Source organism: Periplaneta americana, chromosome 6, assembly GCF_040183065.1.
Source record: "Periplaneta americana isolate PAMFEO1 chromosome 6, P.americana_PAMFEO1_priV1, whole genome shotgun sequence".
Lineage (NCBI taxonomy): Eukaryota > Metazoa > Arthropoda > Insecta > Blattodea > Blattidae > Periplaneta > Periplaneta americana.
In genome coordinates, this window is record NC_091122.1 from 141,099,981 (window position 1) to 141,114,429 (window position 14,449).

The following is a 14,449-nucleotide window of genomic DNA, read 5'->3' on the forward strand; positions in this document are numbered from 1 at the left end:
TCCAGAAGTTTTTTTAAGAGCCAAGTAATAATTCCATTATTTATTTACTCGTATACTGCACTTACCTAGATGAGTGAGATGTTTGCAATGAATTCCTCAGAAAGAAAACTTTCTCTGCGGTTGGATTTGGCCAAGATAAGATACCCTTCTTGTCAACACAGCACAAAGCCTGTAAGAAGATCCGACACTTGAAGAAATGGTATTTTTTATTTATAATTACAGTTCAACCTCTGCAAAATGAAAACCCTGTTATAAATTTTATTGCTTCCATATTTTAAAGGTTTTATCCATCATTACAATGATGGTCAAATTTTGAAGAAATCCTGATGGAACGATAAAATTATAATAATTTTTTTCAATTTATTTGGTTTTCATGTTCAATACTATTTCACTTTTCACTTGGTATCACCCTCTTAAAGATGTTTTCCGTTATTTCGCTTACCCTCTTTCATACTTTCATTGACTGATCTTGACATTCTGTGAAAGTAGTGTTCCTTCAAGGACAGAATTTGTCCTTATGGTTCCTGCCACTGGAGCCTTCCACACTTAAGACTTAGTTGTATGTAGTAGTAATAATAATAATAATAATAATAATAATAATAATAATAACAATCATCATCATCATCATCATCATCATCAAAACAAATCAGCTTGGAGACTAAATTAGTTGCATTTAGTTGATTTAGATAGGAAATTGAAGCAGATTGAAATGGCTAATATGTATGGGTTTACACAGTCAACATTCACAACATTCATAAAGAAACACATGGAAATAGAGTACAATGTCACGAGTTATAAAATTGTTTTTAAATGTAACTGTTTAAAAACTCTAGCAGCAGAAAACCTTGACACTGCTATCTTCAAGTGGTTTTACATCTCTAGTATACCACCAATACAACTGACTATTCGAAGTAATAAGAAATAATTTAGTTACTGAAAATCTCTCATCACAGTTCAGCTGTCAAGTGACTTCTAACGCACATGACGTCATTCAAAATTCGTTTCCAGAGATTGGAAACAACCTTCCGTATATTAAATTATACTAGGTTATACAAAATATCTTATAAATGTAATTTTGACATGCACAGAAAACCAGCAAATGGGAGAACATAACGAAATGTAGGATATTACACAATATAGCCCCACAACATTCGTGCCACATGGAATGCTCCTGCCATCTAACGGTAAAACTTCGCATAAGATATTCCTATAAAACTTGATACATGAACTAAATTTGGAAAGTAAATGTTAGCACAGATCAAATTATCAAATCCTTATCGGAACATATTTAACAGACTCAAATGTTCAGTAATGACTCCACCACCCATGTTGATCGACCACAGCATTTAATCGTCTGTTCATGAACTCTACTAATAATCAGCAAAGTTTGGTCTCAACATAACTCTTTCCCAAACTTCATTCACATGATCAGAGTCCGTTTTATCCTTTCCTTTTCCGGTTCCTAGTCATGGACTGTAACTGCCCATGTATGTTCTATCACATTCAAATCTGGATTTTTGGACATCTAGTAAAGAACCAAAATTTCAGGATGCAGATCGAACCACAACACAGTTGCCTAAAAGTAGGAATACTATTCAGGAAAACTATATTGCTGTCATTAATATATTGTATTTAAATCAAGTGATTCTCAAGCATACACTACCAGTGTGATCGGGCATAACGATATGAATATGTGTGTTTACATGCAATTATCTAATGCATTGTAATTATTAAATTAGCATAACTTCCTAATAATAATACTGTAACAACTTACAGTGACGGAGCCTAGAACATGTAGCAGATTTGCAGAACGAGATGGAATTTGTCCACGTCCTCGCAGCACATCCAATAAATATCCCTGAACTTCTTTCCATTTTATCTGTGCTACATGGTGATTTGGCTCAGCAAGATCTGTATCCTCAAAAGGGTCGACAGGAGACTGCTGAAAATACGGGAAGTTATCAACTATTTACACAAATTATTTAAAAAAATGAAAATGACAACAACATTCAAATTCATTCTTAGCTTACAAGAAAATTATCATGCTATTGTATTGTTTTAGGTTCACTACAAGAAAAAAAAGTGTCACGAAGATGATACATACATTCTCATCATAAATTGTTCGTGTTTCGCGAAACGTACATGTCTACTTTAATGGTACAGAATCAACTAAACATCTTACAATGGAATGTTGGCGGTATAACCACCTCAAAATCTGTGCTTCAGTGGATGGTCATGATAATATCTTTCATTTAGTGTTCTGCCCAAGGGCAGGTTTTTCACTGCAAACCCAGCTTTCTTCAATATTTCCTATTTTCTGCCTTTCTCTTTGTTTCTTCATATGATCCATATATCTTAATATCGTCTATGTTGCTTCATAATGTGTCCTTCCCCAGCATTCCCCTCCTGGACATTAGAATGGGGGGGGTAGTTTAAATAGGGTAGTGGTTTCAAAACAATACCATATCCATTAGCTGTATATTGCAACTTCCAACCATGGATTGGGTCGCCACTTATTTTTAAGTATACAACAATGGAGGTATTACTGTATACATGTAAGAGTAAACGCATATCAAAGTAAGTCTAGTCATACCAAATTTTCTTCATTTGTGAATGAATTACATTTTAGTTTGCATTTAAATTAATGTAGCATATAGCATTTTTGGTACCACTCATAATCAATTAAAATTAGCAACATCAAGACCAAAATTCCTTGCACCTCTCCCAATTCAGTGCCTATGCATCTTATTTACTCGGGTAATTCACGCACCTTGAATTTTCTCATGAAATTAAAGAAAAAACGCACATTCTCGTATATTTCAAACAATAATTTTATTAAGTACCATTATGTTGAAACTTTAATAGCCTTACTACAGTGCAGGCAGTTTAAAAGTCCCGAAACATTGATAAGCTAACTGGCACCCCAAGCTTCATGCAATCGCTGATATTTGCCTCCATGAAAGAGTGGCACTCTTCTTGCCTGCAGTCAGTTGTGAGATTTCATCAGAGTAGGACAGCTGTGTTGTGTAGTCGTGGGTGAGAGTTCATTAGAGAGTACAGTAATGTTGTGCAATGGTGACAATAACAATTTCAATCTTCTTAATGTATCCGCTCTTTGCTGACAACATAAAGTTCACTATAGTCCAGTGTAGTCTATTCAGTTGTTTTTCATGAGAAATGAGGGATATTTTGATCGGTGTTTATTATAGATGCCTGTTGCTAGTGCCCAGAGGTGGGGTGTAGTCAATATATACTGCAGGGCTGTGTCTTCTGCAACTGGTACTGATGATTTTAATTTACTTCTTTTGTGGTTTATGGATGGACAGTATAGAAGAATGTGTTCCAGACCTTTATCATGATTATTACACTACAGAAAGTAGGATTATCAGAAATGTGAAATCGGTGTAGGTACAATTGAGTGGCAATGTGACCTGTTCTGGCTCTACAACAACAACAACAATAATAATAACAACAATAATAGTGATGATAATAATAGTGGTAATAATAATAATAATAATAATAATAATAATAATAATAATAATAATCATCATCATCATCATCACCATCATTCACAAATCGCGTATTAAATCCTAGTGGTTCTGTTATGGTCTCCATCACAGTTAATAATAATAAAATTTCAATACATGAACTAAGAGTTTGTCACCTCTCTACATTTTAATCATAATCACTTCTTTCTACACAATACGACTCAACAAATATCCTCTTTTCAACCAAGTAGGCCTACACATTAAAAAATATTTTATAAAATAGACAATGGACTAAAATAAATTAACTTGATAAAATATTTGTTACTTTAAATGAACCAGCCACAAACCAATCGACAAGGTAACATTTCTGTATGAAGTAACCACGTACCTGTGAATGAGAGGGCATATGGAGTAGAGCCTGAATGCGAGCCATGCCTAATGAAGCCAGAACAAGCCACGCTGTTGGAAATATAATCGGTAAAAGAGGCAGAGCAACAGCTACTGTTTGAAGAAGGAACATTTCTGTCCAATGACCTGCACCAACCCATCTGCTGAGGTACAGGTAGCGGACAAGGTTTACAAACAGCACACACACCTGCAGGAAAAAATGTAGACTGTAGTACTATATATGACACATAAATCAAACACACAAGATATTAGTACAGTATTCAGGGTATGTAGGTTTTCACCACAGTTATAGTTATAAATCTAGTTTGATTTGCCGAGGTAAATGTTTCAAACAAATATTATCACATCTAACAAAAAATACAGCTCACAGTGACCGAAACTAGACTAGTTTCCATGCCAAAACTTCTAAAAATGAACGATGTTGCAGCACAATGGAGAACTCTTCTGAAGAAATGCTTAGTCCAACCCACAAACAGTTCCAAGTTTATAATAAACAGACCATTATAAATATAGCCTACTATATATTTGATCATTATCAGGGTCCGGATTTTGATGACCTAAAAAAATCAATAAAATGATCTAAAAATTACTTTGAAAATTTTTGTCTTCATTTTAAGGTATGGCAGCACAGCACAGTTCTTACTTCTGTAACATTAGTAAACATCCTTAACTAGTTTTTTTCCTTAAATGTAATCGTAAACCCTACTTTACTTACTGTCTAGCTACATAAAAACAAACTATACTTCAAGAATTTAATTTTTAATACTTCCAACATCTCTCAAAATTTCATACAAAGTTCAGATTTAATACACAAATATCACACTACGAATCCTTAATTGATATTTTCCTTAAATTAAATCGTAAATCCTATACCATATGCTGTCTGTCTACATAAAAACCTAGATCATATATACCCAGATTGTTCCGCATTATAGGTTTTGAAGTTAACAACTTTTGTCAGGTTTACTGTGCTGCCATCTAGTTGTTACATAAGGAGTCACATCATAACTTCCATTTGAATTGCATTAGCGACTGTACTGCCATCTTGTGTTCGTTTACGGCGGATGGGTGGCGATCCTGGCGGTTGTTCTCTTCAAAGTGCAAACGATTTTAACAAAGGAACAAGTAATCTATATGTGATTTGGGATAAAAACAAACTATACTTTAAGAATTTCACGTCATTTTTAATATCTCTGCCTCTTGCAATATTTCATTCAAAATGGTGTTAAGGTTTAATACAAACGCAGAAATTTATGATTTTCTCATACAAATTGTGTAACAGCGGTTTAAATAAATATCTAATTTTATATCTCACATACCTTATTTACAGAAGAGTAAATTTCAATTTAAACTTCTTTATACTGATTACTTTAATAAAGAGCTAGTATAGTGCTTCAAATTTCTAATTATGGGATAACAGAGGCATAAAACTTTCCACTGTCTGTGTGATTATAAGAAAGAGAATAAATCATTCTCACAATCCAACAACATTTTCTCTATAAGTTACCTTAAAATAGCAGTAACAGTTGTGCATAATGTAACAGGCTGCTATAAAATAAATTTAATTTATTACTCTGATGATTAGACCTATAGTTCTTATAAAAGAGCAGTTAACAACAATCTTGTAAAGTTCTATTTATATTTCTTCAATTTCAAGGTGATGGTTACAGATCTATCCACATATTATTAAAATACATTGCATGTAAACGTAAATTTACTAGTTCTTCTTAAGAGATGGCACTTCAATATGAATGATTCCAATATATTACAACTTACCAAAGCAACAGGAAGTGCAATTTGCTCCAAACAAGTTAGCATAAGAAGATGTCGAAGTCTGTTATGATATGTTACTGGCCGATCTAGGGCCTGTTCTAGAGCCAGACGCAAATTACTCAAGTACGGAGTCTCCTGGAGAATGTATTTCTTATTGCATAATGGAGTACGGGCCATTGGAACAGTGAATGGCTCACGCACAGAGTGCGTCATTGGACTGTATACTTCACGTGAGTGAAGAATTGGTGCTTCTTGATCCTATAGGATGAAGGAAAAGATGAAACATTAATTTCTTCATATGTATATATTCAAGAATGTGAAATTTTATTAACCTTAACTTGACCAGAATCGAATTTGTTGCAGATACCGGAAATAAAGTGGTTTCTGTTGATGTACTTCCATTTCCAATGCAATGATGATCCCATAATTTAATGACATCAATAGTATAAAAAGAAAGTGGTGAACACTACTCTCTATCAAATCCTTATAGAGACATAATACACAGACTCACTTAATCTATCCCTCCCTCTTTCTTCTCTTCCTCTTTACATATTCATTTACCATCCCATAATCTATTCTCTTGTCTGTTTGTACTATCCACTTCTCCTCTGTCTCTATCTTCTCCACAATCTGCCCACCTGAATGTCTACCTTCCCTCTTTCCTCTCTATCACGTCTTTCTCAATAATATAGGCTAACACGCACACATGCACGCACACACACTCACAACAGTCTTCTTGGCTGATGTCATACTGCCAGCATTCCATTGTAAGATGTTTAGTTGATTCTGTACCATTAAAGTAGTCCCTGCCCAGAGATCCGATTGGGGGACTATTTTACCTCCGGATAATTTTACCTTAATGGTACTCATTTCATATTGGAGTTAAATGGCAAGTTGTAGCCGATTTAAGTGAACACCATATTTTAACGTTTTGGTGGCTACTTCATTCACACACAACCCCCAGAATGTCTGGAGGACCACACCTGCTGTTGGTCGACAAGTCCATTGGACCTAGCTGGGAGATCTTGTTAGCTGGGAGATCTTGTTGATCACCAGCTTTCCCTCCTTAAGCCACTGGAGGACGATTTTAGTGCCATAGCAGGTCAGCACTAGGAACAGAAAAGTAGAAAGAGGAGGACGGAAAGGGAAATGAACCCCTAGGCCTCGAATGCTCTAATGCCGTCGGGGTCGAAGAAAGTAAGAGTTCAGTCAGAGGACTGGATAGGAAAGGGTAAAGATGGAATTAGGTATTGGATAGAGGAAAATTATACCAAATTCAGTCAATAACTCATCAAGCTGACCAGTGCTAATGGATGAGTAGCCCCTCCCTTTAGTTCAGCTCGTAAAATTATGCTTACTAATAGCTGCACTGCGGGAAGGTAGGGATGGGACATTGGGTATTTGTCCAGGTTGGTTCCTTAAAGCCTTCAATGGGAAGGATTAATGGCTCTTCCCCCTGTATCCGACAGATACCCTTTTGCAGCCAATTCCCTCAAAATCTGTGCTTCAGTGGCTGGTCATGATAATATCTTTGAAAAATATTGGAGTGCAAGAGGTCAAATGACTTTATTGTCAAATGCCTGGCATTAGAAAACAACAACAACACTCACAACAGTTTTTTTCGTACGTAAAAATGTAATAAAAGATAAAAAATGACTACTATTATTCAAGAGGAAAGGAACTAGTCACTCTACCCCATTATCTCCTGGCTTAGTTGCCTCATAAGTGATTCTTTGTGGTATCACTTGTGAGATTCAGACCTGTCTTCGGACAGTTGACTAAACAACAACTGTTACTCACCTCAAATGGTATACAATGTCCGGGAGCCTGTTGACCAGGGCGCATCATTATTACATCACCAGTGACCAACAATGCCCATGGTAGATTCACAAGGTGACCATCACGATAGGTCCACTGAAGAGTTATACAGGGTGAAAATGGTGAACAGAGATGAGGATAGTTCTCTGGTAGCCAACAGCAACTTTCTGTAGCTTCTGCACACAAATAACATATAAGTTGGTTAACAATACTATTAACAAATGTTACATGAAAATCAGAACTAGTTTGGGGTTTTATGCCTTAATCATCCTAGCAAAGATGAAGAAAATAAGACAGCCAGGAAGAGAAGAAAAAATAAACAAGGGAAAAAGAAGAAGGAAATGAAATAGATAATAAAAGAAACAATGTATATGTGTATCAGAAAGAAATTTAAAATGTTACGTCTTTTGGGGGCAGAAAGAAATAAACTAGGACGTTTGCAAGTAAAGAAGTTCATTAGTTTTGAAAGAGTGATATAGTATGCATATAATGTCTTACAATATCATCTCAAATTGAAGTGATTCTGTTAAACAGTGAATATATATGGTATGTCCTGGTATTCCGAGTTTTACATGTAACAATTTGTGTACAGCTCACACAGCTACTCATATACAAAGTCTTGACTATGAGAAAGGCAACTCTTTTGTACATGTAGTAGGCTATGTTAATGCATACTATACATAATTGTTTCACATACTTCCATACAGACATCTTTTACCCACCGGCAACAGTATGCCAAGTTATAAATAAATAAAAATAGAATATGAAAATATTTTCGAAATAAAAATGATGAATTTCTTAGAAGCAAATATTCTCATGGGGGCAGATAACAACGTTACTTTTTTTCTTCCATTATATTAATAATGTCAAAACAAGTGCTTATACTAATTTTGGCCACTCAAATGCAATTATGAGGGCCGTTCAGGAAGTAAGTTTCCCTGGGGCTGTTTACAGAAAGGAAACACAATTTTATGGAAAGATTTATTGGAACAGATACAGTAATTGTTGAGTTATTTTTCAACATATTCCCCACTGAAATTGAGAGATCTGTCATACCATGGGATTGACTTTTGTATCCCTGTGTCGTAGAAGTCTGCTGCCTAGAATTGGAACCAGTGTGTGACAGCAGTCTGCACCTTTCTGTTGATCCTACAGCATGACAAATGTCTTAATTCAGGTGGGGAATATGTTGAAAAATAGCACAACAATTCCTGTATCTGTTACTTTCTAGACAGTCCTCGTAACTGTGCTCGAGTGGCGAAAATTTGTATAAGTAGTTATTTTGATATATTCATATGGTGGAAGAAAAAAAATAACTTTTTATTTTCCCCATGAGAATGTTTGCTTGTTAGCTTAGGCAGAATCAATTTTTACTTTTTTTCATAATATTTTTTGTTCTTTTCTTTCAAGCCTTTGTCCCCAGCCGTGGGACTGATGCCGGGTGATCTATGGCGAGTCCCCGGCCTCACTTCATTTCACCCCCGTTTGGTCTGATTACACGACTGGATTTTTTTCCGAGGTTTTCCTCAACCATAAGGCAAATACCAGGTAATCTGTTGGCGAATCTTCGCCCTCACCTCATCTCATCTCACTACAAAAATTGAAATTGTAAAAAAAAATTATAAAAACTGCAATTATAATCTTGTAAAATTTCCACATCTTGCAGCCACCTGAATTTTCCAAGTTTCAGTTATAACATACTGCACATTTATGGGTCTGTACATCTATCTTTTTCGTCTTTTTTTCTAGTGGAGCTCTCACTCTCTAATTGCTACTATTCCAATAATTTCTCTGTTCTCTGGAATTTAGCTTTATACTGCACTTCTTACTTTGAAAGATAGTAGTCACTAAGAGTATGATTATAACTTTACTCAGTATATAATTACAGATTTTATCTACTTGGCATTAAGTAAAACTATACCAGCCTTGCATTGTCACATACACTACTACTGTGAAGTTACTGATACATTAACTGTTATGTGATAACAAGAGACTCGTACAATATTACATTTCACTATTATAATAATTGGTTGCATTTCTAATACAACATCTCCAGCGTATAGGTTTAACATTACAACCTTTTATAACTTCCGTTGTATCAGATTCCGATAAAAAAATTCTTCCATATATGACTAGTAGTCTCTTACAATTTATGAAATTTATGCTTGCAACAATAATCACATGATTAGAATGTGGGAAGATGGTGATGTGGACACCACAACAAAAAGTTTTCTGTGTTCTTGGACTGGCTGAAACGAAATCTGCAAAGCATGTAGGCCTACAACGAAATTTTCACCATGAATTTAATGTTGGGCATTGAGTCGATGTTCCCTCCTATGTGAGCATTGTGAAATGGGACAGACAGTTATGAGAAACTGGTAGTCTTTTGTCCACTCATAGGAAGCATAGAAAACAGAATGTGTCTGTGGAAAATGTGGAAAGGATTCATTCGACCTTCGTAAGAAGTCCATAAAGTCAATTCAACACTCAGCATTCCATGGTCCACGGTTCATGATGTGGGCCTAGTCCACAAAAGATTACATCTATGGGCCTACAAGATTCAGGTACATCAGCGAATCTATCCTGATGACAAATGCTTGCTGCATATGTTTTGAATAAAATTGAAGAGGACAGTGCTTTTCTGGATAAAGTGTGCTTCTCTGATGAAGAAACTTTCCACGTGTGTGGAAAAGTTAACAGACATAATTGTCGTATCTAAAGTAGTGGAAATCCTCGTGAGATTCATGTGATTGAAAGAGACTCAACAAAATTAAATGTATGGTGTGCACTAATGAGAAAAAGGATAATAGGCCCATTTTTCTTCACTGAGGAAACAGTGACAGGAACAAATTATTTGGATATGTTGGAAAATTACGCTGTGCCTCAACTACCTCTTGGAACTATTTTCCAGCAAGACAGGGCCCCACTCCACTTTGCGATTCAGATGCGAGAATTTTTTAATGGGGGTTATCCGGTTGATGTAACAAAAGAGGAGCTGAACCACTTGCTTGATCTCCACGCTCCCCTGATATGACCCCACTAGACTTTTTCCTATGGGGTTTCGTGAAGGACCAAGCGTACAGTATTTCTGTGGAGAAGTGATGAAAAATTTATCAAGCCATCGCCAATGTCATACTACAAATATTGCTGAATATCTGGATAGAGATGGAGTATAGGTTGGACATCTGCTGCGCCTCTGTGGGTATACATGTTGAAATTATTTCAAATGTATCGTAAATGGCGTGACTTTCTCTATCAGACAATATCAGTTTCTTCATTAAGTATGACTTACTTTGCAATATATACTCTCTTAAAATGTTAAACCTATAGGCCAGACACGGTGTATGTAATTGATTTTTCTTTTGAAACCAAATTACTCATTTATTAGAATAAACATTCAAATAACGATACGAGATTCACATAGATATTTACCTTCTAACTTTCGCAATAAGTTACGAACTATCTGTGGTATTTCTCGATGTCTCAGACTGTTCTCTCTGGCAACGAATGCAAAGTTGATGCTAACCAAAAGTAGAATAATAAATCCTTCTACAGGCAAACTGCCATATCTGCAAAAATGAACACCACATGCAATTTTAATACAATGGAGGAGAAGGTAGTTAACATGTTGGCCATGCCATAATAACGGATGTGACATTTGCATATTTATACAAAATGTCAGTGTTACAATAACAAAATTAAACCTAATCAAATATGCATCAATATATAAGAGAGTGCTGTATGTAAAATCCTATTCATATGTTCATCTATAACACATCTAGATGCATATCTAGTGGTAATAAGTGTGGTAATGGATGTAACTCGCAAGAAGGAATAGTATTGCATGTTGTTACAAGGTCTGATATTTCTGCAATTCTGGTTCATTTTATATAGCAATATTTTACCTAGATTCAGCTTAAAGTTTCAAAATAATGATTTTATACTCAGAAGTTTGATTTATGAATTACTTAAGTTGGTGGAAAATGGTAGTGTTTAATATCAGTTATTAATATGCTGAAAATGAAAGGCTTTCTTGCAATTATAGTTGAATTACACATGGTTTTCTAACACAAACTTCATGATTCACTGTTACTATATGAAGCCTGTTAAAGTAAGAAAATTTCTACAATATAGCATATTTAAATTAAGCCTCTTTGTAAGAAATGACAATACAAAACGCACATTTTTATTAACAATTCTTTAAAAACTTTGCAAGTTTCCTCGTAACTTCTTTCTAGGCCTTCCATGTTTAATTTCCGTCCTTATAAATTTCAGCTGTTTTGTCCCATAACAGATCTAGTAGTAGTAGTAGTATCAATAGTTCGATGTCAATTTCAAAATCACAAGTCATTTTGGATAATCTTGTCTATTTGAGAGCAACTTAACAATTAAGGGCCAGTGCATGTGAAGAGATGAAATACCACTACATAGACAGTCATCATCTGACAATTGAATCTTCAGTGGATGTACGGCTGCTACCTGGCAAGCTACTGGCGACTATAGCATGTGAAAGCAACAATGCTTTTGCATTGTATGACATGAGGCTTTCCCGGCGTTTGATATAGAATAACTCTTCTCGGGTTCTCAGCCAGGTGAGTTGGAAATTAGCTTCCAAGCTTTCGACGGCTAGCTCTGCCATCTTCTTCAGGGACGAAGTGATGTGGGACCACGTCTAGCCGGTATATATGCAAGAGAAGGGCTTCCCGCTGCGGGCCAATCAGGAGCTAGTTCCTAGTCCCGACCGCTTGCCGCATTCTGGTTGGTGGACACGGCAGCCAATCAGGAGCTACATGCTGGTCCCGACTGTCTGCCGTGTGCTGATGGTCTAAGCATATTGATGGCAGGTTTCCATGCTGTACTCAGCTGTAGACCCCTGTCTCTGTTGAAATTATTGTCATCTAGCTGGATTTCGATGGCTTCCTTGATAACTAAGTCCCAGTAACCTGATGTCTTGTCCAAGATGGTGGTGGCGCCGAAATCTATCTTGTGACCAGTTTCTAGGAAGTGTTGGGCTACTGCAGACTTATCAGGATAATATAGTCTTATGCTGCGTTGATGTTACATAGTTTCGGCGCCACCACCATCTTGGACAAGACATCAGGTTACTGGGACTTAGTTATCAAGGAAGCCATTGAAATCCAGCTAGATGACAATAATTTCAACAGACGGGAGTCTACAGCCGAGTACAGTATGGAAACCTGCCATCAATACGCTTAGACCACCAGCACACGGCAGACAGTCGGGACCAGCAAGTGGCTCCTGATTGGCTGCAGTGTGCACCAACCAGAATGCGCCTGGCGGTCGGGACTAGGAACTAGCTTCTGATTGGCCCGCAGTGGGAAGCCCTACTCTTGCATATATACCGGCTAGACGTGGTCCCACATCACTTCGTCCCTGAAGAAGATGGCAGAGCTAGCCGTCAAAAGCTTGGAGGCTAATCTCCAACTCACCTGGCTGAGAACCCGAGAAGAGTTATTCTAATGTTTTTGCATGTTCCATTATTTTGTTCAGCATGTGCCATCCAGCCACAAGTAGTACATATGAAACTAGCCTTAGCCTTTCGCATAACACAATTTATAACTTATGTAACACTGTATAACACTTAATATTTAAAGGAAATATATTCCTTAAGTATGAGTTACAGAAGAAAAAATATTTACCTTGGGTCATTGGAAGAAAGATAAGCTACAAAAAGTGCTAATGAGTTCAATACAAGGGCAAGAGCTGATGTCCAGCATAGTGTTGTATATTGACTTCTGTGGTGAAATGTATCCTTTAACCATGATCCATATTGTCTGCAAAAAAAAAAAAACAACAGATAAGAAGACTTAAGAATAAGCAGTACAATAGCAAGTCCAATATTCTAATAATGTAGGGCCTACAGTAGTTAGAAATCTTACTCTTTAACACATGTATAATAATGGGATATCAGTAGACACAGTATCATAACATGGTTATTTGTCTAGCAACAAAACAATGTGCTTATGTGAGGGCAGCAATGAACCCCTGGGTTCCTTAAAATCCATAAGTAAATACTAATTTAGAAAAAATTAGGTTTATGCAAATAGTGGTCCACCTTTCTTATGCCAGCTAGTGTAAAATACAAACAAGTATTCTTTTTACCTGTATATGTTGCTGAAGACGAGCTGGCCAGAAGACACATCTCACAGTTTTATGATATCAGATTTCTTTAATTCCTCTACCAATTTAATCAAGCAAATGGGAAAGAATAATCTTGTTTCTGTACAATTATCTGCAACCATTTTCTGAACATCAGTGCTTTAGATTGCTATGGAAACTTAGCATGCTACCAAATTTCTACAAACACAGCCTCAGTTTGAATACAACACATTTGTCGAAACATGTCAAATTTTATGAGTGCTCTGTATGGTAAATATTAGACATCCTCTGGCCAATTGAGGTGTTCTAAATTTAATTTGCATTTCTGTAACTATGCTTGTATGTACTATAATTTAAGGTAGTGAAATGTAATAACCAAAACAAAAATTTCAGTCAGAATGCATCAGAACAGAACTTTTGAACCTTTTCTTCGAAATACTCTACCTAGACTGGCATTCCAGTACTTCATGACTAATTTTCAAACTGCAATAATAAGTATATCACTTAGAGAGGATCCTACTTGGAAGGATGTGTTCCAGTATTATTTTGTTAGGAACCTATATTAAAATAAAGCCCATTCACTAAAAAAGATACTGTATTTTCTTTTCATATTATGAAACAACAGACAACTAAAAAACGAAAACAAAACATTGTTTTACACTAATTGCTATTCATGTGTTCAAAAAATGACGACAAACTACTAGAGATTGTAGTACAATAATGTAGCAGTAGGTGTTCCAAACATAGTCATCTTCTAACTAACAAAGAAGTTAAAATTTACACAAAGGCAAAATTAGTTATTGTCAATAGGAAAGAAACCTTCATCAGGTCTACAGGAAAGA

General features: G+C 35.9%; 1 protein-coding gene across 11 annotated transcripts in view; it reads right to left on the reverse strand.

Annotated features, from left to right (window-relative positions):
• The window catches only part of l(2)k05819 (transmembrane protein 94-like protein l(2)k05819), a 72,350-nt gene that overhangs the window by 54,419 nt on the left and 3,482 nt on the right, over nt 1–14,449 (reverse strand). For 8 of the 11 annotated variants that reach the window (XM_069829115.1, XM_069829112.1, XM_069829114.1 and 5 more), the window contains 7 exons: nt 13,148–13,282; nt 10,920–11,056; nt 7,470–7,663; nt 5,673–5,927; nt 3,877–4,083; nt 1,775–1,942; nt 66–169 (listed from right to left, as the gene is read on the reverse strand). In XM_069829115.1, coding sequence (XP_069685216.1) covers nt 66–169; nt 1,775–1,942; nt 3,877–4,083; nt 5,673–5,927; nt 7,470–7,663; nt 10,920–11,056; nt 13,148–13,282 — 1,200 coding nt within the window. The remainder of the gene's footprint in view (nt 1–65; nt 170–1,774; nt 1,943–3,876; nt 4,084–5,672; nt 5,928–7,469; nt 7,664–10,919; nt 11,057–13,147; nt 13,283–14,449) is intronic. The other 3 variants (XM_069829122.1, XM_069829116.1, XM_069829121.1) reach the window with 2 other exon arrangements.